A 25,660-nucleotide genomic window follows, 5' to 3' on the forward strand; every position below is an offset into this window, starting at 1 on the left:
AAATGTATTTAATACCAACTAACAAATAAAAACTACACTGAAGATCTTCATATGCATATTTACATTTATTGAAAAAAAATTAGTATCCTTAACTTTCACAGCTCCCCTCTGAACTGCTCCTGTTTTCTTCTTTGTTTTAATACTGAAAACTGGAAAATTAAGAAATAATCCACAGGATTACCAGTCAACCAATCATGCAAGTTGTCTTTGCTCAGCTTTCAGAATTACTGAAACACACATGGAGCCCTACAGCCTTCTGACCCACTCTGTTCTTGCACACAGAACAGCTTTCCTTCCACAACCCAGGCAGCTGCCACCTCCTTTACTGAAACCTCTGCAAGCCTTTTAGGCTTCCCTCTGGATCCTCAGGATGATCTATTTAAACACTATTCTCAACCTCCTGTTTTAAGCTGTTTCTGCTTTATTTATCACATTGAGGGGTGGGGTGTTGGAGACTAAAATGGCTTTTTTGGAAGAAATCCTCAGTACATATAATTTCCTTACAACATAAGATAATTTCTGGTATCGTTATTATTTACAGTTATTAATATTACATAAACATTATATCTACTAACACTACATAAAGAAAAATCATGTCCATCTTGCTAAGAACACTCTAAAAGCTTCATGATGTAGAAGCAAAAAAAAAGCATGTATCTCTGTAATGTGTACAGATTGACAAAGAAAGAAATTAGAAAGTAATTATGATTTAAATCACTTCCTATGTACCCAATTATTTATCCTTTGCTATCTTAGGCTGTAGGTTGATTAGTACTCTGCTAACTCCACGTGAGAAATCAGTCAGTTGCTGTCACCACAGCACTGTTGCTTTGGGATATAATCTTAGGCTTTCAGAGCAGCCCTAACTTCCCTGCTATAAAATATGCTGTGATTCATCATACCTGCAGGGTCCAAATCAGGTCAGGTTTCTTAAAATGCCTGAATGACTAAGCAAGGGAATGACAGCAAAGAAGTCTCAATGCTGAAACCCAACAGATTCCTCACTTGAGTGATTTTCTGTATCCAAGATACAGAAAAATCTACATTCAATTCCTTCAGCTGCATGAAAAATATTCAAACTTGCATCTCACATCTTCCCAGAGAATGACTAACCTGCTCAACTGCACCTCAGCCTGGGAGTGAGCTCCTCATTCTATTTAAGAAGCTCCATTAGTATGAAATTATTAGAGACCCAGTGAGTCAGAAGGACAGATCAAGCCTCCCTCCCCAAGTGTCTGAAGCGCTGATTCAGGCTGGATCACAGCACCACAAGTGCTCTGCACAGCCCTGTTCCTGCCTCTGCCCTTGCCAGAGGACAGTCCCACCTCCCAAATGCTGCTTCTTCCTCCTTATTTCAAGGGCAGTTTTCCCCACGTTTATGATTCTGCAAACTAATATTTGCATTTACCTAAATGCTAAATAGTTTCACTTGGCACTCCCACTCTAGCTGCCAAGCTACTATGGAATTCAAAATGACAAAATGTGCTCACTCTTCAATGGGAAAGAAATTCTTCTATTCTTCTCTAGAGGAGTATAGGCATGCCTGGGTAAGATCAAAACTTATTCCCATAAGCAATTACTACTGGAAGCACCTCTTTCTAATTATGCCTTATGAAAAAGGATTGTTTCCTTTGTAATTTAAAAATAATTTTAAAAACCCAAGTCCCCAAGTATACCAAACCTTACAGCAGCAACAAAACCAATAAAAAAACCAACAAACAGCAGCCAAACAAAAACCTCAAATAAACCCACAACCCCCCCCCCCAAACCAACAAAACCAAACAAACATCCATAAAAACAAACAAACAAAACCCACAAAACCAAAAACAACCTCCTGCCTCAAAAAACCAAGACTGAGACCACGGAAAGGAAGGAAGCACTTTCCCAGGGCAAGGTAAACCATTTAAAAGAGGATGAAGAACTCAGAGAGTTACTTTCCTTTCTTTTCCTACCTAATCTTTCTTTTCCTATGATCTTGCTCAGATGGGATGGCCACCTAGCATGCTACTCTTTGTAGATCCTATTCTACAAAACAAGATCTACATGTCCCAATTTTCCATTTACAGCAAGATATGTCCCTATAATCTATGTGGCAACACACAGCCACAACTGGCCACTTTTTGGGACTGCATGCCAAACATGGGCCTGGCATCTGCTAATACAACTAGCATTTTACACAACAATTCCAGAAAGTATCAATCTACTATGAAGAAATTAACTGAGCTTGTCAATGGTCAGCTTGAATTATACTCAGGCACCATCATTTCTTCTTGACCTGCTGAACAAGCTTCACAAAACCAAGCAAAGCAGCCTGGGAAGAAACAGGGCCTGTTTTGACTAAAAGATTGCACAAGCAGCATTACAGGCACAGTACATCCAACACTGGGATGATAATGAGGTTTTTTTTCTTGTTCATAGCTGCTTTGTGAAATTTCTACTTTTAGATTTAAAACACACAGAGGAGATGACAGACTGCTCTTCCACTTGAAGGATTAAATCTAGTGGACATTCACCTCTACAAATTATTTTTATTTAATTAGCCAAGACCTACATTCTTCCTTCCTGCATAAGAGTTCACACTCTTCTTATCAAACTGTAAAAATGTTACACAGCTTACTACAGAAAGAACTCAAAAGATTTCAGCTAATAAAGAAAAGTCAGCCAGACCCTTGAGCAAACAAATACTAAACCAAGGAAATTTCAAATTTTTAAAGCACGTATAAAATTACACAATGCTCTGGTAATAAAGGTGTCTAGAAAACAGACGATTTTTTAAAGTTCTGAAAAATCTTTGGAAATGAGCCAACACACAAATCAACCTATTTCCCTTTAAGACTGTGAAGGTAATCTATGCAACAGTCACAGAATGGTTTGTGTTGGAGGGGAACTTAAAGATAACCTAGCTCTAACTCCCCACTCTGCTGTGGGCAGGGACACCTTCCACTAGACCAGGTTGCTCAGAGCCCCATCCAACCGGGCATTGAACACTTCCAGGGATGGGGCATCCACAACTTCTCTGAGCAACCTGTTCCAGTGCCTCACCATGGTCCCAGTAAAGAATTTCTTCCTAATATCTAATCTAAACCTATCCTACTTCTATCCTTGTTCTATCACTACATGCCCTTGTAAAAAGTCCCTCTTCAGCCTCCTTGTAAGCCCTCCTTAGGCAGTAGATGTCCTTCTGAATCTATAAAAATGTAATATTTTGAGGATTAATTGAAGAATTTTAATGACAGCTCAGTGGAAAGTGGGGGGAACAGTGTGGCAGGGGGGATTAAAATACTTACAGCAGCCACAGGTATGAGAATTTCCACAAACAAACCAGCAAGTGCATGTTTTATATCCTTATCTTTTACTTCCAGGAAGTATTGAGCACACTCCTTAGTAAGAAAACATTAGAAAAATATTTAGAAAAAGGAATACAAACATAACTACGTCATAAAAACCACTAGCAGTCTAACATTAGTTGCCTGTTTTAATTTTAAACATGTAATGTGTTTGAGTTACTTTTACATTCCTTAGCAGTATCAACTTCACAAAACATAAGAAAGTTTAAAACCTGTTTGCCCAGCAATACACCTCAATGAATTGAAAGAACATTTGTAATACCAGATAGCTATTTACTTTTTACTCAGAATATAAAGAGTACTCAGAATACAAAAGAATATAAATACACACATTTTCCCTCAGATCATTTTGAAGCTTAAAAAATTTTAATGCTTAATCTATTAAAATTATTGGGAATTATATTTTATTTTTTAATACTAATTTTCATTTTCAAAGGACTTTGATGTAAAGAAAATTAAATATAACTAAATATTCCATACACAATAAATAATCCACAGTGAAGTATTTTTAAAGAAAAGTAAGTCTTGACATCTCATCTGTTAAAAAATAATATACAAAATAATTATTTTTCTTTAATACACTGCTTTTATAAAAACAAAATTATTTCATTGCTATCCATTTTCATTCAGTCTTAAATTCACATATTACAGGTTTGCCACACTACTATGACAATTGTGAAAGGCTCCTCCTCATGAAAGGTACTCACAAACTAGAGAAACAATTCACACCTCTGAAAAATTAGGAACTGAACAGAAAAGGATGAAGGATGGCACACAAGTAGAGGGAGTGACTGATCACACCAAGTGTCATCATAGCTTCATGACTTAAACATTTAAAATTACACTCATTTCCGTTTTCTGTAGCACTTGTTTACCTGCATGAACTGAAATGATGCTTCAAAATCCTCCACAGGATACATCTTTACTCGAAAAAACTTCATTCCCATGATCAAACTGATGATACTCTGTACTACGTGAGGACTCTGTTCCTTTTGCCGCAGCTCCTTTAATTCAGTGACAAACTTCTTCCTAACAGCTTGAAACCTGAACAAGGAATATAGACAGCAATTATTTGCATTCTTACTTACTTTTGTATGAGGTCTATAATTTTGAACCAATTTCTTTAGTCTGTAACAATATCAGCAGCTGCAGTATGAGAAATACAAGGGAGATGAACCCTGGTACTTCAAACCCAGGCATTTACGAGTGCCTACGGTGATCAGTACATGAGAATATACCAGTTAAGTAAACAAGAGTTGACTGGCACAGGGCCTCCTTTCCCTGCCCCTACAAGCTGACTGCAAAGCAATGATACTAAACATTATTTCTTAATTTGTTCAATTTTTTTGTGCTGGAACATCAGACAGACACAGCACACTACACCTGACAACATTTGACACTTACAGGATTATATACTGGGGACATTAATAGATTCTGCTATAGCAAATAATCTTTAAGTCTACATTGGTCTGTTCTTAAACACAGAGTCAGAGACTGAACTTACTTTGATTGAGCAAGAACCCCTGTCACTTCTGCATATAAGTCTGCAATAATATGAACATTCCCAGTGTTGGTTCCTGAATACCTAAAGAGAAAAAAAAAAAAAAAAAACAATAAAGGGAAAAAAACTTCATTAAATACAACTTTGCTCTTCTAAACCTCAAGCAAGTTTTCAATTACAAAAAAAAAAATTTGTCCCCTAGCAGGCAAATTATTACCATAAAAACAATTAAATTCAAACATGAAATGCATGGGTGACATTTAAAGCAATGTAGTTTCATTTCTTATTTCAAAAGAAACATATTCTGGATAGAAATTTTACCGTATTTATCTAAACTCAGATTTTGCTTACTGCATCTGAGGATGCAAATCATTCTGTAGATTCAAACCAAAACAAACTCAGTGTTACATTGCACACAGCCATCTTCTTTCAAGATGTGTTTCCAATTTAAAGACATTGACTTTTGTTCATTCACACTGGTATTATCACCAACATGTTACATGTGAGGGAAAAGAAAGCAATCACAACAAAGAAACACAGGCTGGTAATACAAATATTTTAAAATACACAGTTGAAACTTACCCTTCCTTATGTTTAAAGTGCTTAAAAGCCAAGTTTAGAACTTCATGTACTAAAGGATCTGGCACTGGATGAACAGGTATCTGAAAGGCACATATCACTTACATGTATGTAGCACCTATACATACATGCATGTATGAAGCAAATAAACAGTGCTGTGAGATGCTCTGGAGAAATCTCTCCCACCAGTGTCCAAGGACACCTTTGCTGGCATATATCAAGCTAATTCTGCAATATATAACTTTTACACAATCTGTACTGGCATTCTTAGCCAAATAAGGATAATTCTAAAGTACATTTTAACCTCATTATCCAACAATTTCAACCTGTATTTCAAGAACATTTAAGCCGGCAAAGGGTACTGAGCATAAATTAAATGTTATTTTTTACAGTTCTGCTTTTTGAAGTACATCAGCAGCTTTCCAAGACACATGAACTGAGATAATGCATGCATGTAAAGAAAAGGTAGGAGAGGCCAAAGGCTTTATGTAACTGAGAGTATAATTACAGCCTTGCATATGCTCACCATAGATATGTTCTAGTCTTTAAAATAAGAATTTAAAGGACATTATCAAAACCAACATTACAAGCAAAATATTAATTTGCCAAAGCAAAAGATCTTACCTGTTTTAGAACCTCTATTAAAACTAAACAAAAAATGAAATCTACAGCTAAGTCCCTCCTTTCAAGTAGATAATCTCTTTCACGTTGTTGGTCATCCCTAAAATAAGAAATCAAGAACACAGCTATCAGACACAAGACTGAACACAAATATTGCAGGGACAGTTACTGCATTGTTTTTCATGTAATCACTGTTGCAGATGTACATAAAATGGATAGGTGGACCTGCCAATAATCAAAACAAAAAAAGGGGGACAAACTAGCTTAGAATTACCAGTATCCAGCTTCTTTCTGTATATCCACACCAAACCCATTAGGTCACTTCATGTATATCATCTACACAAGTTAAATACACTACCTTAAAGAAGTCTGTGTGTTTTCTACACAAATTTAGGTAAGGACAAATCCAAATACAACATACTTGTCACAGAAGTACAAAGCACACATTTTCTTATGAGAAAGCACACAAAAATCAAACAGACTTCTGCAAGGAAAATTCTTACCCCTTTGATTTTGTGCTTGACCGAGGTCTATACTCATAAGATTCATCCTCTGTTCCATTTTGGCGCCTGTACCAGTCAAACAAGGTGCGTAGTAAGGAGGGGAGACAGTGCTCTGCTACTGAGCTCATAGAGCTTATCAACTGAAAGAGGAAGAAAAATACTTTAGCCTCATAGAGCTCGGAAAATCCTGGAGTTGAATAATTCTTTCAAATTGTTTTTTAATGTTTAAAACCATATATCGCATAACTTCACAAAGTGGCAAGTTAATATTCATTTTCACCTAGGACAGTTACTGTAAATATAACATACTGAGTCTATTACTATAATAAATTTAAGTAAAGTGTTCCAAAACTCACAGGGATCACAAAATGACAAATTTATAGACGTATAACATGTATAAAATCATGAGAAAACAGCAGTGGTATTAGGACATCCCTGAATGTTGCCATATGTATATTTGAAGTATAGAAACCTTCACATCACGAATTACAAGAGCCAGCCCTTCTAAACTGAAGAAGTTTAAAACTTTAAAAAAATATTGTTCTTTGGCTATTATATAAACAAAACCAAGAGCCTTTTAGATATTCTACATTGCCTTTAATACATTTGACTGGTCTGGGTCTCAGGCTATATTTTCTTGTAGTGTAACTCCTCCATCTTCTGCTTTCTTTCAGAAAATCTGTATGAGTAGTAAACTCATTTGTGCAACAGATGTGGCAACAGGAACCATTACAGAAGGAAGACTTTAAGATGTTATTAAACTTAAATTATCTAGGCTTCCTTTAACTAAAAACTTTTTGGAAAGGAGAAAAAATGACTGAAGACAGCAAAATGCCATTATAAACTTGGTTCCAGGAGGCAGCAGGGAGCAAGCCCATTCCCTAAACAAAGGTTGGAATGGGAGAGTTACCATGCTGCTCACTGATGTCATGTATTACCTGTCTCTTGGATCTTTCAAATAAGGTTTTAATAGAAGCCATGCTCAAGCTGTAACTTATCTATTATTCACTATTCCAGATACCAGAATAATATTATGCCATTACGTGTTCTGATATAACATTAATGAAGTTATTTCTTTTTCCTCATTTGAAGCATCTTGGGTTTTTAGGTTTGTTATCGAAAGGATAGGGACAAGTTAACCACAGGAAAACCTCAAAAGGACCTCTTTTAATCTTCTGAATACATTACTTAGATTGTTAATTAGTCAGTTATTCAAGTCACAAGAATTAAATAGTGCTGTGAACTGATGGGTTTATTAGCACAAGCAAAAGAACCAAGCTGCATTTTAAACTTTACTAAACCTTTTCTTTAGGTTTTCATTCAAGTTTACACAGTTTATCAATACTAATACTATTCATAAATGTTCATAAAAGTAGTTAGGCAATTTACATTGGCTTCTAGAGAAACAAGCATGTATTACACACATTCAAAAATGTCACTGCTAAAATGCTAAACCCAGAAACTACTGGCATAATAAAGTATTTTCCTCTAGAAAAATAAAAAGTTTTACATAATAATTATTTATTTCCTGTCAAGTTTTGCATTCTTTGTATTCTAATGAAAAGGCACTGCAATCACCAGGAAGATGACATCTTTGCTAATATTGCATAGCATCTAAGCAGAACATCAGCTATTTTTCATTTAAAATAATTACTATACTGCCTGGGTACTATATTCAAAATAATTTTATAATTAAAAAATACTTTCTTATATAGAAGATCTATTTCTCATACAAGAAAACTCTTTTATTTTAGCATTACATTATGCCTAGGTTGAAAGCAGCAATCCAGACAAAGGGCTCCTGTAATACCCAGGAGGACAGGGCTGCAATAGATGTGACATATACTTCAGTTCCTCAGAATGAAACAGCAAATCCTGCTCAAGTCTCAAAGGCTGTAACATATTTCTAATTGCTTCACATATCATATCCAACAGCAGAGTGAGAGGTAAAAACAGAGAAGCAAAATTATAGTAAGATGCTAAAGCACAAATTCCAGCTTTGGCCAAAATCCCTGCCCTTAAAACATTGCTGAAGTTGTGCCTAATCATGAACAACCCTGAACCTCACATACATCTGCTTTCAGTCACTGAGAAGGTCAACACAGGCTTCTGTGTGATCATAAAATTTTGGTGTCTTAGGACAAGAGTAGGAAATTGCCGAGTATGTTTCCTACAATAAACAAAAAAAAAGAAAACCACTAGCTATTTCAGTTTCAAGCTGTACAAGCAAAAGTATTTTAAGAAACGCAATATATGCTCTATAAAAAAACTCCTGTCTGGTAGCTTCCTGATGTGCTAGGAATGGTAAAGGGAAAGCTCTGGTGCTAAAATTTTTAACAGTTCACAAGTGTATCAACATACAAATTTCCTTTTCCAAAATTTCTCCTCTTTTAGCTGAATTTATATTATTGTTCCAATTATGATATCAAATGACAAAGAGAAGATTTCTGCTGTTTGGAAATTAAAAACTATTGATTATTCAAACTTGTTTTAACAGCAGACCTCTTGGTCTGGTTATGTTTCTAACAAAAATGATTTATAATCCCCTTCAATGCTATTTTACTTTTTCATTAGAGGGACAGGCAACACTCCATGCCTTCCTCCTCCATCCCTTTTCTCATCACTTACTGAGATGAGAGAACAAGTCTTAATTAGATAGCACCTTAGTCCCAGGGCCCTCTTGTGTTCCAAGCATGCCCTCTTTATTCACAAAGTACAACACTTACAAACTCAGACCCCATTATCAGTACAGGTAAAGCCACTTTTTAGACCCAGATTCCTGGCTCCATAAAGACCTTTGGGTGAACAAGGTTGGCCCAGCAGCAGCTCTAGCTTCTCTGCTGGATGCTGTGGCTCTGACCTCTGGCTCCTTCTCATTCCCACACTTTACCAATCACTTTTTAAATCTGTAATCTTCTGATGGAGAATTGTTCTTAATAAGGGTTTTATACAGCAAGCAATGAACAGAGAGATGCAATCTTAATTCCTTTTGCCAAACAATGTGCAAAATTTCCTAACAAAGTTCATGATCCCAGCCACTCAGGTCTGCCTAAAGCAGTTATTCAGTGGCATTATAGTTCAGATCTCGACTTCAAAGTAGATTACAAATTACAAAAGAATAAAATAAGAACTCACACACATATATATATACAAACAATCAAAACTTTTTTTTAAAAAACTGTATTTTCAGGAAAACCAGTTTCTTTTTATATTATCCACTTTTAAAAGTTACATGCTTTATTTTTCATTTCTCTTCACTCAGCCTGTTTTTAGAACCTCTCTTAGACAGAACACTAAGCTTCATCTTAGTAGATGCTATTCAGGGACAGTCAAGAACAGGAACAGGCAATTAATGGGGCTTCCTGTGAACACTGCCTCTCCACTGCAAGGAAGTGGTTATGGGACACAAACATGCCTACACTATTGAAGAATTGGAAATACAGACAATAAATATGAATAAATTGAGCAGAGAGTCTTTCCAGACACAGTTCACTGAGAGTAAGTGAAATGGAATTGCCTAGCAGTCTATCTATATTTTCAGCAAAGGACAAAGTAACACTTTAGTAACACTTGAATCTACCCTATACCTTCTGCCATAGAATCAAAAAGCATTCAGTAAAAGCCATGTTACTGAAATAAAATTCACACTATTTGTTTATAAAAACAGAACCCTAGACACTCAAACAATAAGGGATACAGAAATAAACAAAGACTTTTTGTCCCCTAGTGTGCTGCAGCATCTTTCTTCCACCAGTTTTCACTGCCACCTTCAAATAATTATCTATTTTAATAGGTTATTACTATCATATTCTACAATGGAAAATAAAGTCTAACATTCAGAGTCTAAATCTTCTGACACAGATTCAGATGTGAATGTTTTAAGTTATTACAACAGTGGAACCACTACTCTGCAACAGTAAAGCCCACCTTAATCCAATAAAAGTTGCCTTCAATTATATGTCACCTACCTGATCAAACTGAAGATCTTCACCTCTCTGAAGAGATCTGGACAAGAGCTTTTCCTGTACAAAAAATAAGAAGAAACATACATTTCACAATGTCATTGACTATTATCAAAGATAGATTCCTTTTTTCCAGTTATATTACAGAACAAAGAAAAAACTTTTCATATAAATATTTGCAAGTTTTTTTAGATACAAGTATTTCTGGAGATGTGATATATACTCCCAAAAATTAATTCAGTAGCAAAATAATAGTAACATTAAAGACTGAAAACAGAAGATGGTAGAGGCCAAATGAGGACCAGCTGGTGGTGGGTGTCAAGTGTAACTTGGAGGGAAAGCCATTCCTATCTCAATTAGCAAGTTTTTTCATGTTCATATACGGCAATTATTCTAAGTTACAATAATGATTTTTAAAATGTCTTCCCAAAGGCAGAGACAAGTGTTCAACGCATTTCTAATCTGCTCTTCCCCTGAACTGCAGAACAACACAGCTAGAAGACCTACTCCAGTAAAAGGAGAATGTGAATAATCACTTGCTTTAACTTCAAGTAACTATAAGGAACAAAAACAAAGCAATATTACTAGAATTTCACTTATTACAATATTTAGTGCTACCAGTAGCATATGACACACTCCTCTGTTAAAAGCAAAATTAAATTATACTCCTGACAAAATAATTTAGTGAGGATTAAAGCATTGTGGAAATAAAACATTTATAAACTCTAATAGTACACAGTAATTCTTACTAGTCACTGTGTAGAGTACAAAATGATACACTTACAAGAAATACAAGTATACTTTGCTCAGGTACCCTGGAAAGTTAAAAAAAAAAAAAAAAGTGGAAGAAAAGAATAAAGAAATAAAAAGAAAAAGAAGAAGAAAGAGAAGAAAGGAAAAGAACACCGAGTCCTGTGAACTGGCTTTGAGGATCAGTGATTTACAGCAACCCAAGTGCCACAGTAACAGCTTTAAGAGCACACTGCAAAGCAGTAACATATATAAAGATCTGCTGAGCATTTCCTCTTATTTAAAAAAAATTTAAACTATCCTTCACTTGATAATATAAATGAGTTCAAAATGTTATCTTTCACAAGGAAAGAAAAAAAGTACCTAAAGAGTTAATAGCTCACATTAGACTGCAGTAAGCAAACAAGGAAGTTTTATGGAGCAGGCTAAGTCAAGTAGTTAACTTGCCTGGTCTGGCATGTAAAGGGAGGTGTGAGCAATTCTGATAGCCAGTTGTGCTCTCAACAGGTTGTAACTCAGCACAAAGTAACTGCTCAGTAGTTTAGTATGAGACAACACCCATGCTGTCAGACTGTTGACAAAAACTGAGAAAGTCAACATTGCTTGGTGATTAACACTTGCAAGGCTGCAAGAGACTGCCTGTATGTTCAACAGATAAAAATTCATTTTGTATGTCCCAAATCCAAGGTCTGAACAAGCAACTTATTTTTTCTTGTCCTAAGTGTAATCTTGAAAATACAGCACAGTTTCTGGCATTTTCTCCTTTAAGTGCAGCTGTATTTGGTGTTAAAAAGAATGCAATATCTGGCAACTATTACAGCCTCTGAAAACTTGGATTCAACACTGCCCAGGCAAAAAGCACTTGCCTACTCTGAAAGTATAATTTGAAATTATTATAAAAATGTCAATGCACAAGTCATTTTCACTTTCCATAATCCAAAGAAATCCACTTAATTATCTAGGAAAATACTACCATTTATGTTCACTTCCAGTATGCCCACATTAAAAAATATTTTAAGAAGGGGGTTTCTAGGTAAATGCATTGATTATTCTGAAAAAGCTCTATTTTTTGATCAACTGATGTAATAGTTAATGTTCTTTCACTGTCTATTTAAAAGCAAAGGGGGAAAGGTTTTACTTTGTGGATTCTTTCAAATTCCTGTAATTTTACATGTTAAATCTGTTCAAAATACTGTTATGAGAATTAATATTTTGAAGTATACACTAAAAGCTCCAGAGAGCACTTGCAAAGCCAAATTTTCTTCTAGCTAGCAAGCCTCCCTCCTTTTTTTTTTACACAGAAACGCCTGCTATAGATGAATTCTTATCTGTATTATGCTTTCAGATAAACTGCACAGTAATTGCAAGCTTATCTATAAAGCAGAAATACAAGAAATGTTCCACTCTATACAAACATTGTATCATTGCTAAGTTAAATGAGAAAAACTATTTCCTTATAAGACGGAAAAGTGTAAGAAGATGGGAAGAGTCTTCCTGTAAGAAGATGGGAAAAGTCAGGTTCCTTAAGGCCTTAGGATACAACGTCCCAACAAACCATGTTTCCACCATAATACTACAAAACTATTATACAGGTGAAGAAACCCTGGGTTCACTACACCCATTGCATGTGTCTAAACCCAAAAATTGCTAAAGAAAAGAATGACAAATCAAAGAGAAGTGAAACATTCTGTAAGTCTTTACACAAATTTGAAATCCATGTCAATAGAGAGAAAGCTAGTTCTGAAAGTTTAGCTTGCCTCCCATGACTCATACTAATTTAGATAGTTCTGTATATCAAATGTTTAAGATTTTAAGGTCAGAAAGAATGAAGACCTTACAAGTTCATAACCAACTCTATTATGTTTCCTCAGCACTAAGAATCTTAACTCTTAAAAGGTAAATACACTGTAGAGTTAATGTAACACTCACCAAACAAACCTGACATAACCAAATAATACTCTTGAACCCAACCACAGGTTTATCAAGGCCTTTGAATTATTTGACTTTTAAAATTAGTTTCTTTTAATATCTTCTTCTACCTCTGCTTTGTCATGGCTCCAGTCATCTCACATGATTTAAAAAAAATCTATTCAACAGCATAAAGTAAATGTCTGGAAACTCTAACTGAATAATTTAAGATTTATTTTCCTGGCTTCCTGAAGTTCAGAGAGAGATGAAAATAATAGGTCTCCATTTATCTTTTACAAGTGAAATGAAAAAAAACCAAAACACTATTGCATTAAGCAGAGAGCAGTTTGCATCCACTGTGTAAAGGAGAAATGTCAACATATGGCAGGCAGCAGGGATCAGGATGTGCATGTGCTGTGCAAACAACTGCACCCATGGAAAAAGGCACCACCCATTGGTCCCTCTCCAGCATTCCCTGGCACCATCCTCTGGTGGCCAGCACGCCTCAGCAGGGTGGCTCAGAGAGCTTCTGGCAGAGCTCCAAGCTGCAGAGAAGAACCCAGACAAGGGATGCTGCCTCACCTCCTGCAGCCCCGGGGCTGGGCAGTGCATCCCTGCCCCAGGGGCAAGCACTGCACTCTGCTAAATTTTACTTCAGACAAACTTTTGAAAGCATCTAGGCAAGACTTGCAAAAGTGCACAGTGCTAGTCTGAGCCATGTTTAGTATTTCTACAGCAGAATAAAATCCTTGTGGTGGTAACAGGCATAAATACTCTTGCTAGTCGTGACTTCAGTGTGAGACACCTACAATTTAGTAGGTGGCCCCATGTTAAACTCTCTGCTTAAATTCTAACCATCCATACTTACATGCAGCTTGACAAAATGCAAAATAATTGAGTTTATCACTAATCTTTTTAACTGGTATAGTTTATGTCACATTTGGGGAATGCTGGTGTCATTCCTCAGTGTCATCCTTCTAAGCTGAAGAGTATTTTTTAAGCTACAAGACTACTCTTCTTTTCCTTTAAAACTATATACTGCTCCAAAAGATTTAGCACAGCTGGTTAAAAAAAAAAAAAGTGGTTTTATTTCATTTATTCACTAAAAGGATGATCTTCCTTCCTGTCATTACACTTGCTGCTTTCATTTAATAACTTATTTTAAGCATTTGCTGATAAGCTCTGTCTGCAACTTTGAAAAAGCTGAGGTATTACAATTTGCAAGCAGAGAACTCTTAATTAAATTAGTAAGAAGAAATAAGGTAAAAGTCACAGCCGGAGAAACCATTCAGGTAATTTTTGAAATCACAAGTCAGTTACCTTTAAATGTAATCCGTACATTTAGCAAAAATGGTACTACCTCTCACCCACAGATGATGTGCAGCGAGTGACCTTTTTTTTAATTTATATTTTAATTCATTTTTGCTCCCCTACTGTCATGTTCAAGTTTTAAAAAATAGCTGTCTATTATGTCTAGCTCCTAATTTTTATTAGTCTGGCTTTAAATTCTCTCCAACAGCTTCACCCAACAGCCTAGCTTCATTAAAGATTTATGTAACTCTATATATATTCTTCATAATTTGTTTGCAGCCAAGTCATTCCACAAAATCAAATCACACTAAAATAATAAAGGGCTTTCCACTCTTCCATTAAAGCCTTTTATCCAATCACAATCAGTGCTTTTCTGGTGCTCTTCCAGCCTTTTTAGCTTTCTTTTTAAATTTCATACACTAGAACTGAATGTTCAGTACTTACAAAAATTCTACATACAGGAATAAAGCTGCTTCAATACCTCAGTATTTCCTTTCAGTTGGACACTTAAGAATTCCCTCCTATCTCTTTATGTTATCCAGGCTCAGGTTGTTTCACTTCCACAGCCTTTGGCACCTCTCTTAATTTGCTTGTTTTCTATACAGTCCTTCTCACCCATCAATATAAAATAAGGAAAGCTGGCTATACATGTAAATTACATTTGTTTCCATTAAAATTCATTTTGTTTAAAGGAATTCAGCTTAGCAAATGAACCCAGACAAAACTGTTTAAAACCTTTATAGATGACCACTTAAGTAGTATTTATAATTTCTTACTTTATTCTAAAGAATTTTATACACACTTGTATACACACAAAATACCAACTGCAGGTTCTTATCAGTAAAAAATCTTGACAAGGTAGACTTCATGCAATCACCATAAAGCCTCACCAGGCAACAGAGCTGGGAATCACTCTTCTGTGAAAGGTGAATTATTTAATTAGTTTCATGGGGTTTCTAATTTTTAATCTAGTGAGATGTTTCAATTTTGTATGATTAACAGATTTAAAAACATTTGTTAAATTAACAGCATGGCAAGGAGACACAACCTGGGACTGATGACAGAAGATTTGTTTTATCTGGTCTAAGGACAATTTTGCAGCAAAAGTGAACTCCAGGGCTACTATATTTGCCTTGCTCTCATTATTCTGGTTATATTTGACTCCAAACTAGCTGTGTCTGCAGGACACACTCTTCAGCTCATCTCAGCTCCAGGCAGTCTGTGCCTCTGGCCAAGCACTACCCTCCCTGTCTGTTCAGCTGATGGATGGAAGTGGGGCTGGAGGAGCAGCGCTTGGCACATGGATGGACAGTGGAGCTACCAGCCTTTCCTCCCACAGCACCACTGCCACTACAGCTCTCCTCTCATTTTCAGCCAGGTGGAGGCTTGTGTGCTCCTTTTGCTACAAAGTGTTTGTGCTTTCTTACAAACTCCTTCTGAACACATTACTTTTTTGGATGTAAAAAACAAATAAGCAAGTTATATTTAAGTTGTAAACCTGCTTGGTGAACACTGAACATATATATAAAGAACAGGTATAAAGAAAAGTTTCATTTTCCTCAGCCTTTTATACACTAATGGTTGTAGCTGAAGATGATTCCATAATCCACAAAACAGTTTCAGCCCTGCTTTTGTGCTCTTTTGGACTGCTTCCTAAGAAAACTTTTTCCTGAAGTTTCAAAACTGGGGCTCAAATGCTCACATAGGCACTTTCTGCACATGAGCACTTTGGCAAGCAGCAGCTGCCAACAGAAGCCTTCTGTGACCTGGCCTTCTGCTAGCCATAGCATCTCACCTGCCCAGTGAATTTCCAGGCTTAAAAAAATAAAAGTTGGTTTTGTTTCTTGTTGTTTTGGGGTCTTTTGTTTGTTTTTTTCCAGAAATTTCCAAATTAAAAGAAAACCATTTATTTCAAGACCATGAAGTCTAGATCAACAATGGAATTTTACCTTTTTGCTCAATCTGCAATATATGCAGACTACGATATTATTCCAGGTGTTATTATCATTACTTCAGAAAACAAACCAAATGTATCTTCCTTTGAAAGTATATTGCCCAAGTATTATTTAAAACACTGACAGGAAACACACTCCACAGTATTAATGAAAGAACATTTTTTGTTCTTCCTATTTCCTTTTGCAACTTCACAGACCTTAGGGATACAGTAAAGACGTCTTGTTTCCAGTAACTACTAGGTAACAGTTTTGACACAAGTCAATAAAACAAATCAGGGAGCAACCCTGTTTGCAGAAGCTTATTGATTCCTGAAGTAATCTCTCTGAAAAGTCAACAATACCTGTGAGTGCTTTTTTCACTAACCACACATATGATAAATCCTATTCCAGAAAAAAACAAGACCGTTTTGAGAGGTACTATGAAAAAAAAAAAGGACTCACCAAAGGTTCAGCCATTACAAGTTCGATTTTCTTTTCAGCTTGAACAGCAAATTCAGCAAAGAGGCTTTTGATGACATACTCGCCCGGTTTCACATCTGGGTCAATAGTAATGTTAGACATGATGATGCCTCTCTTTTCCCAGGTGGAAACAACACTTGGAGAAACTCTACGTTTATTTACTCTGCTGGGTGGTGCGGAGGCTAAAGGTAAAAAACAAGAAAAACACAGAGCTATAAAGCAGAGCTTCTAAACATGGTGCCACAGTGTTTTCCCATTCATCACACACATATTTTCACACAGTAAATTCTCTAAAACAGAAGGAAACAATTGTAACATAGAACAAGAATTTGTTTTAGTGAGGTCGGAGTTTCTACGCTTAATTTGCACAAGGGTTTACAATGCAGGTCACTTGTGTTGTCAATAAAATGCTCTACATGATTAACACATAGTAGCCTCAGTTCAAGTATGACTAAAACTCAGAAGGTTGAATAGAAAGGGTTATCCCCTATATTATGAGAAGCATTGCTTGATTCCATTTTATGGATCACCCATTAATTTCATGTTTCTATTTGGTGTCCAAATACCTTCAAGAGAAATTCTTCTTTGGCACTTTTTGTCAATAAGTTGATTTTCCTAACAGGAAAGCAAACCCTTTTTAGACATGTCATGCTAACTGATCTTCTAGTCCCATGTTAAAAACTGTTCCTTGTAAGAAAAACTTATTAATCAATAAAAAAAATTGCATGTATCAGTCTCATTTTTTAAGAATTATTTTGCTTTTATACTGACATTGTCATATACAAACTATATATATAGTTATCCACCTTTAATTTTTTTTTTTCTCCTCAGGCATTCCAAAACATCCACTTATTGTAAAAGCTGCTAGCAATGTGAACTGCAGGACTGAAAATCATGTTTCAGAGCTCACACACAGAGTTTAATACACAAAACAATCAGGGTAGATAATTACAATTCTTGTCTTGCACACTAAATATCAAAATAACTGCTGAAACCTCTTAATGATGAACCAGACATACATAGGAAGGTCTGATATTTCCCTAGTGTATTCCATGACTGCAGATGTTATTTTTCAATTGCTATTAGGAATTGATATTAACAATTCCTATCTACTTATATTAAGATTTTATTTTCCTAAGACAGTCATGCAGGGAGCCTAGTTCCCATCTGTTTCATTCTGCCACATTTCGTGATGTGTTTAGGTAAGTGTTTTTAAGGCTTTTTGCACATAAAGTGTGAAGTGACACATTTGGTTTATTTTGCTGAACCTGAAAACTTTTTTACATTATCTCAGTTTTTACATGTACAAACCTTGTAAGCTAAATGTTATCCACAACTTTTTCTCAAATGTTTTTTTCAACTCATTTATGAAAAAACATGAGACCAAACATGGAGACCAAACATTGGTACATCACATCTTTTCAAGAGAAGTCTTGGCCATTTATTATATCTTCCATCAGTTCAGAAAGTTACATTTTACATAATATAAACAGACTCCTGCAACTTCCATTGAAATTTATCATTTATCAAATGCATTAGTGAAGTGATAAATTCTACAGGAGTGAAAACTGAATGCCCCCAACTACCTCAGCTTCTAATCCAGAAGGAAGAGTACCTTGCATAAAATTGTGAGTACTACACATTACTTGTTTTTAATCCCTATGCTATTGTACAAACTTGCTGCTTGGCTGGAATAATGCATCTTTTTTCCTGTTGCATAAAACAGGAAATAAACATAAACTGCAGAATCCTTTCTTTGAGGCTGCAAAGACTTGCACAAGGTCACAAAACTGAGTGCCTGGGAACCAGGGGCAACACCAGAACAGCAGGCACACATTGCATCTGTCATAAAAAATTTCCAAACCTCCTCTAACACTTCAATCCAGCACTTTGATCTCAGTAACAGAGGCCCTAAAAGACAGAGAAGAGCATGTCCCACACAGCCAGGGACAATGGGACATCACAGACACTGCCATGATCTAGATCCCTATGGTAGAAGCTCACTACATATAAGTACATAAAAACATTAAGAAACAAAACAAAGTGCAGGCTGCAAAAGGAAGATTACAACCCAAAACTCTTTCTCATCCCACATCTGATGATCGGCTCATCCTTCAGTACAAAAACATAAACATTACAGGAACTTTAAAAAAAAATGCATGTCTTTACAATGCCTATGTTCTCCAGCATCCATACTCTTGCCATCCTGAAGCGTCAATGTTTCCAAAGCCAGCCCAGAAAATGAGAGAGATGAAAATGTGTCAAGAACAAGAGTACAGAGGTTTGAGAAGAGGGGAAAGAAGGAATAAAGACATCCTTCATGGCCATAGCAGGTAACAAACAGAAATACCAAGCATGGGATAGGCAAAACAGAAGAATGCTGTAACATGCAATTTTGAACAACTTTCATTTCCATCAGATACACAAAATAGAAATTAGAGTAGCTAAGGACCCACAACAGATACCAGGTATTTCTAATATATGCAGTTGCTTTTATCCTAAATATCAGAGTTTCTAAGAGAGATAAAGCTTTGTTCTAATTACAGACAAGTTGGACTGTCTCATTTTAAAAGACATATTAACACTAACAGGCTGCAAAGAAATGAGAGCGTTTAAATGTCCTTTTGAATATCATTACTTGTATTTTGTCAGAAGAAATTTAGCAAAGCAGCAGCTTCAGCTCATTCCAGACTTACCTACTGGATATGCTACAGCTGTTGCATGATCTGCACTGAAGTGAACATGCCAGAGCTCTGGTCCAGTTCCCACTCCTGAAGAGTGAGGAGCTGGTACTGAACCAGCTCTTTTTGCTCTCTGGGGAAACTAAGACCACTGGGCTCCTTAACCCCACACAGTATTTAGATGTAGACAATTAGGCAGACAACTCTTAATAGTGTGATTACATAATACATTTCTGTCTTCAGATTTTAAAGGATCACATTCAAACAGCCCCTGTCACTTAACAATCAGGAAACATTGGGAGCTGATCATCTTTTAAGTGCTATCTTTACTTTCTGTTAGCAATTCAATCCTCAGTAAAAGGGATCACCTTAGTGTGTGAACTTTCAAAGCTATAAGACAGCTTTCCTCACTAAAGATGAAACTCCAAGGCTCTCTACACTGATCTAAACACAGGTAAATTCCCTCCTCAGGCTCAAAAAAAAGCATAGGAAATGGATAAACTGGGCAAAAATCTTATGGTGGCAAGAAAAAAAAGAAGTGGACTATAATCAAACTGGGTCTTGTGAGTGCTGCAGACATTTCAGTACAAGGCAGAGGTCATGGTCATGTAGCCAAGGAAATGTGGTGGGAGGATAGCTTTACAGCCCCCAGAATGAGCAAGGACCCCACTCCCTGGCTATAGTTTCACAGAGCCCCCCTTGGACAGCACACAGAGAGTGCACACATGGTGCTGCTGTGACTGCAGCACTGCCAGGGATGCAATCAATCCCTTTCAGCCAGCACCGAGTCAGGGCAGGAACAGGGCTTGCCTTGCTTTCTTGCTCTTTCAGCAGCAAAGCAGAGTCACAGCTATCCCTACAGCCATTCATGTTACTCATCTCTGTGTTCACATGCACAAACTCTCCAGGTGGCAATGAACTTACCCCCCTGATTTTTTTTCCATGAAAAACAGGGAAAACTGTCATACTGAAGCAGTTATAAACCGTCATGAGAGTATTACAAATATCTTAGTTTTGCTAAAATGTAAGAGTATGTAAAAGGAAGAGAAAATTATTAGGATTTATTTTAATCCATGAACTTGCTGAGGACTCTAATTCACAACACCACTAGTGGTTGACATTAGCATCAAGATTCTTGTCTTGCATATGACAATGTTCATGGTTTCATCTGCTTTGTAAAACCAGTAATTTAGTTAAATACACACACAAAAACATGTACAAGGGAAAATGGAGAGGGAGCTCGACTATTTAATAAGTAAATATACAAGAGTGTCTTAAAGAAAAGTCGAAATCTATTCTTAGATTTCTTAGCTAGGTCAAACAACATTATTATCTGGTATAATTACATTCAGTGGGATGCATTTACTCATGAATTTGCAATTAATAAAATTGTAAAAAGGATCTATATGAATTTAAATATGCTTAATGGGAAAAAAAAGTCATTGCAGGACAGAATTAAATAATTTTTTTCTGCTATTTTTTGCCATCAAAGCAAAGCCATTCTTTACTCTTAGGTGCCAGAGAAAATGTAAGTCTCAAACATCGTTTGGAAGCTTCAAAACATGAAGCATTCTACAGAACTTCATATGAGATGTGGAACCAGAAACCATACAGCTTGCAACAGCTCAAAACTAAAAAACTACTTTCACAAACCACTTGAAAACAGTCAACATTATTCATTTGAAACAATATCCTGTTTGTTTGCTCTGATGTGAGCTACTGCTACGTGGGAAATCTGGGAGCAATGCAGTAAGGAAATCTTTGTTAAACAGTATTGTTTGGTTGCTAGGGCCACACCGAATTGTTTGGATAGTTGCAAGGAACAGTAAAACAATACAAAGGGTAATTAGACAGACAACACACTCCTAGGTCAAAAGGCAACACGCCCTGATGTATGCTAAGTGAAAAACAAAGTTGTTTCATGTTAAACACAAGTGTCTAGAACTAGGAAAGGTTATTTAATACCCAATTTGACAGTAAAGAATGCTACTATTTTATCATCCTGTTTCTCTCTGCATAGCCCAAATGCATCAAGTATTTGAGGATATAAAGTAGCATCCTATTTACCAATGAGACTATTCAGGGTTCAAACATACAAAGCAGGTACTGAAAGGTAATGAATGCTTGCCAGTGACAGCTGATGAGTCCATTTTACTTCATGGCTAATAAAAAATGATGAGTTTTAGCTGTCAGACTTTTTTGGCTAAGTGTACTATACACTTAGCCAAGTGTTGGCACTTTATACACCCAAGTTTTTCATAGTTATTGCTTTAACTGAAATTTGGATTCAGTTGCTGCTGTGCCTCTGGAAGTTGGAAATGGCTGGACTGAAGCAAAACTTCCATCAGGTATCTCTCCTCTTTCCACATACCTGAAAACACATCTGGAATTACTTTTATAGCATTTTAAAATAAGGTACTCAACTATAAAATAAACATGCTCAGCACAATCTTGAGGAGTCTCTGCAGTTTTCATCAAGCAGATTATATTCTTGGTTGCTATTTTTATAATTAATTGCAAAAGTAGTACATAATTTTACATAGCTCACATTTAGCAATTAAGCTTTTTACTGTTATTTTTGAAGCACATGTGCTTTCAGAAGTACTTTATATTTCCTGTGACACTTGTTGCAGAATAGAGTTTGCATGTCCAACTGACAATACAAAAATCTCCAAAGACTAAAAATATTACGTGTGCTTACTTAAAGGAATTTTAATTAAACTCCTTGCCTTCTACTCTGATAACATCTAGAACATTTTATCCTGCCTCCAGAAATGATATTAATATACATGGAAACTTGTCTGTAGTGATTGTTACAATGTTTCATAACAAACAATCTTTAGTTATTTTACCAAAAGAATACTTTTTTTCCTAAAAAGGATGTCAATGCTCAAAAGAGATGGCAATCTACCCAGAATCATGCCAACAAATTATGAATAGAGCCCAAATGTTAAACCTAGGTTTCTCATGTCCCTGATATGAACCCTGTTTTTCAGAGCAACTTCCTCACTAAATTTATCATTACTTTACAATTCTGAAAGCCATGTTGATCATCAGGTTTTTACTATTTCCTAAGTCTGCTTGCTCCTACCAGTGGAAAAGAAACTCTTATGACTTGAATGAACAGTGAACAGCTTTATGAATACAATGGAAGTCAACAAACACTGCCCTAGTACCAGGTGCACATTCCAGATCTCAGCCTCCAACCTATAAGCAAATACAAAGAAAGAGCCATTCTTCACTGAAATCCCTTGGATTTGCTTCCACAGTAGCGAAGGGAGGCTGTGGTTTACCTGGGTTGCTGAAGCACGTGGTGGCAGAGCAGACAACCAGGTCTACTTCACTGCTTTTTGCTCCAACTATGCAGCACTACTGATAGTGCATGAAGCCTGTCTGACAGCTGGATTTATCCCTGCCTCATCTGCTCCAGCTGTACTGAATGCCTGCTGATGCCATGCACACCCAGTACTGTGCACACGTGGCTGGCTCCTTGGCTCAGCAGTGTCACACAAGTGCTGGATTCAGCAGTCCTGCAGAATTAGTGGACACTTCTGCATTATACTGCATTTATCCAGATTGTCTTATTTATTTCACTAACACTTATTTACAAGCAAGGTGGTACTAATCTTAAACTGTGCTACTAGGTACAATAAAAGAGGAAAAAAAATGCAAACTCATAAAATACATACTAATTTTCAGCACATCTCTTTTTATACAAATGCTATTCTGATTTTCTTGGTTATGTAAATTATTCTCAATAATATGTTTGGACTGATCAAGAAATTGAGTTTCTGCCAGATGCCCTTTTTTGAGACATTCCTACATGGCCCTTAAAAAACTCCATACCTAATACAAATATTAATCTTGATATTGGCATGGAACACTCAATGCCAAGGGAGAGGCAAAACAGCCTCCAGACACCAGAGCAATGTCACTTTACAAGATAACCTAAATAATGTGAACAAAATTCACAGTCTTTGACCGTGAAATTAAGCATCTATTATGGGCAACTGACCACATGTTTTCATAGAGTCTGGTACCTAGACATTCCTTTGCTGTATATAATACCTATGAACTGATTGGTAACACCACAAATACAAACACAGCAGTAGAAACTGAAATCAATTTGAATACATTAGAATATACATGAACAAGAAAACAAACCAGCACTTTTTCCCCTATTTCTCATACCTTAGTCTGGATACATAGTTCTTGAAGCACAAACTTCCTATTACTTTCAATACAGACTATACAAGTAATTCATCCAGCAACACCAGCTATGGATTCTCTCTTCCTTTTCTGTGTTGGCAGTATACAGTGAATTTTCTTTGGAAGATGTTTAACAAAAATTTTGGCTTCATACAAGTGTCCAACTGCACAACAGGCAAAGAAGAACTATTCTCTCATTAACAGGTCACATGGACTAAGCCCAGAGTGCAAATTCTTACCTCACCTCTCTCAATCCTTTACTGGTTTTAAATGACTTATGGAAATAATCAAGTAACCAGCAATTGTAGCTGGTACTTGTGTCATGCATTTATGATATCTCACACGATGACAAGATGAATGGATTATCTACCTGTGAAATAGAAGCAGGCTTACAAGTGGCTTTGTTCAGTGGTATGGTTCATGAAAAGTTTGTAAAGCCAAGTCCAACTTTTCAGTGAGAGGAAGTTTTATGCGTATTGATAACTTCCCCTCCACGTCTAAATCGGAACTCACATTTTACTTCTGCAGCAGAAACACTTCCCTATTAAAAACTTTTTTAAGGAGTCTCAGATATGTTTAACTTCAGCCCAACTCTGGGACAAAGAACATAAATGAATGCTGCATCAATAAACAGAAGATAAATTAATTTCAACAAGTAGTTGATTAACCATACAACTGTAACATGAAGGATAGCCTGAGAGAGAATACACAAGGTATTTTTGAGTTTATTGTGGGAACTGGTGCTATGACATCTGAGCTTTCATTTGGACTAAAAACATCCCCACAGAACAAAATCTTCACAGAAATCTTTGAAGTTTTATTCTAAAGATTATTTTTTTTTTACCTCCAGCAAATATGAACATTCTTTCTTTAAGGAAAGTTGACTCAACTGGGAGAGCAGCTGTAAATTTGTCTAGTTACCGGTACTCACATGAAACTTGTTTTCTGCTCTCAAAGACTCTGCAAACACAGGCAAGAATGGTAATAGAAGCATTGCTTCTTGCCAACACAAAGACACAGAAGAAATTCTAAGGCATAGAACCTTGTCTGGCAATATCTGGGTTTTAGGTATCTGGGCCAGATTGCAATCCCTTCGAAGTCTTGCTGCTACAGATGATCCTTAGATTTCGAGCTTTGCCTTACAACTAAGTAATTCAGTCCTTCCAGAGATTCAGTAGCCGCCTTCTCCACTGCTGTTAATACCTCTGTCACTTTCATTCTTAAAATGTGATTTTTAGATTTTCATTTGGCATAAATTTCTAGAAATGCAACCAAACAGTCTCCCACAAGAGAAGAAGCAAAAGGGAAGTAATATTCCATCAAACTTGAAAGTGACATTTTTAATTATTAGAAAAAACACAACTGTAACAAACCACAAATATTTGAGTTTAGAAGAAAATTTCTCCAGCATCTTTTCCACACATATAACCATTGTCTGGGATATATGAAGTAAATTCCCTATGTGTCAAACATAAAATAAGTCCTTGAAAGGTCTTTTTCCTTTCTAAACTCCCTAACACCATAATCCTCTGGAGACTTTTTGCTATATTCTCTGCCACGTTGTTCTTTTACCCCTTTTTTGTACTAATATTCAGATGTTCTTTGAAGAAGCATTATGAAGAGAACAAGACATTCTTCTTGTCCAGCTGCTTCAACAGCTGAACAAACTCTAACCTTCAAATACTCCAATTTATGTATGGGGCTTCATCTCTTATAGTCGCTTCCCTACTTTTAAAAGTCAAAAATAAAATAGGTATATGATTTCTTTCCTGAAACTCTAGAACAGACAAAAAGACAAAATAGATTTGAGATAAAATCAGGGAAATTATTTTTAAATACTTATTTTTTGTAAACTCAGACACATGAGAAGAGAG

General features: G+C 36.1%; 1 protein-coding gene across 9 annotated transcripts in view; it reads right to left on the reverse strand.

Annotated features, from left to right (window-relative positions):
• FRYL (FRY like transcription coactivator) overlaps positions 1-25,660 on the reverse strand; it is a 162,719-nt gene that overhangs the window by 78,585 nt on the left and 58,474 nt on the right. For all 9 annotated transcript variants that reach the window (XM_059470914.1, XM_059470913.1, XM_059470915.1 and 6 more), the window contains 8 exons: positions 16,879-17,078; positions 10,520-10,573; positions 6,552-6,691; positions 6,052-6,148; positions 5,431-5,510; positions 4,852-4,932; positions 4,223-4,391; positions 3,288-3,380 (listed from right to left, as the gene is read on the reverse strand). In XM_059470914.1, the coding sequence (XP_059326897.1) occupies positions 3,288-3,380; positions 4,223-4,391; positions 4,852-4,932; positions 5,431-5,510; positions 6,052-6,148; positions 6,552-6,691; positions 10,520-10,573; positions 16,879-16,998 (834 nt within the window). In that variant the 5' untranslated portion in view covers positions 16,999-17,078. The remainder of the gene's footprint in view (positions 1-3,287; positions 3,381-4,222; positions 4,392-4,851; positions 4,933-5,430; positions 5,511-6,051; positions 6,149-6,551; positions 6,692-10,519; positions 10,574-16,878; positions 17,079-25,660) is intronic.

This window comes from Ammospiza nelsoni, chromosome 4, assembly GCF_027579445.1.
Source record: "Ammospiza nelsoni isolate bAmmNel1 chromosome 4, bAmmNel1.pri, whole genome shotgun sequence".
Taxonomy (NCBI): Eukaryota; Metazoa; Chordata; class Aves; order Passeriformes; family Passerellidae; genus Ammospiza; species Ammospiza nelsoni.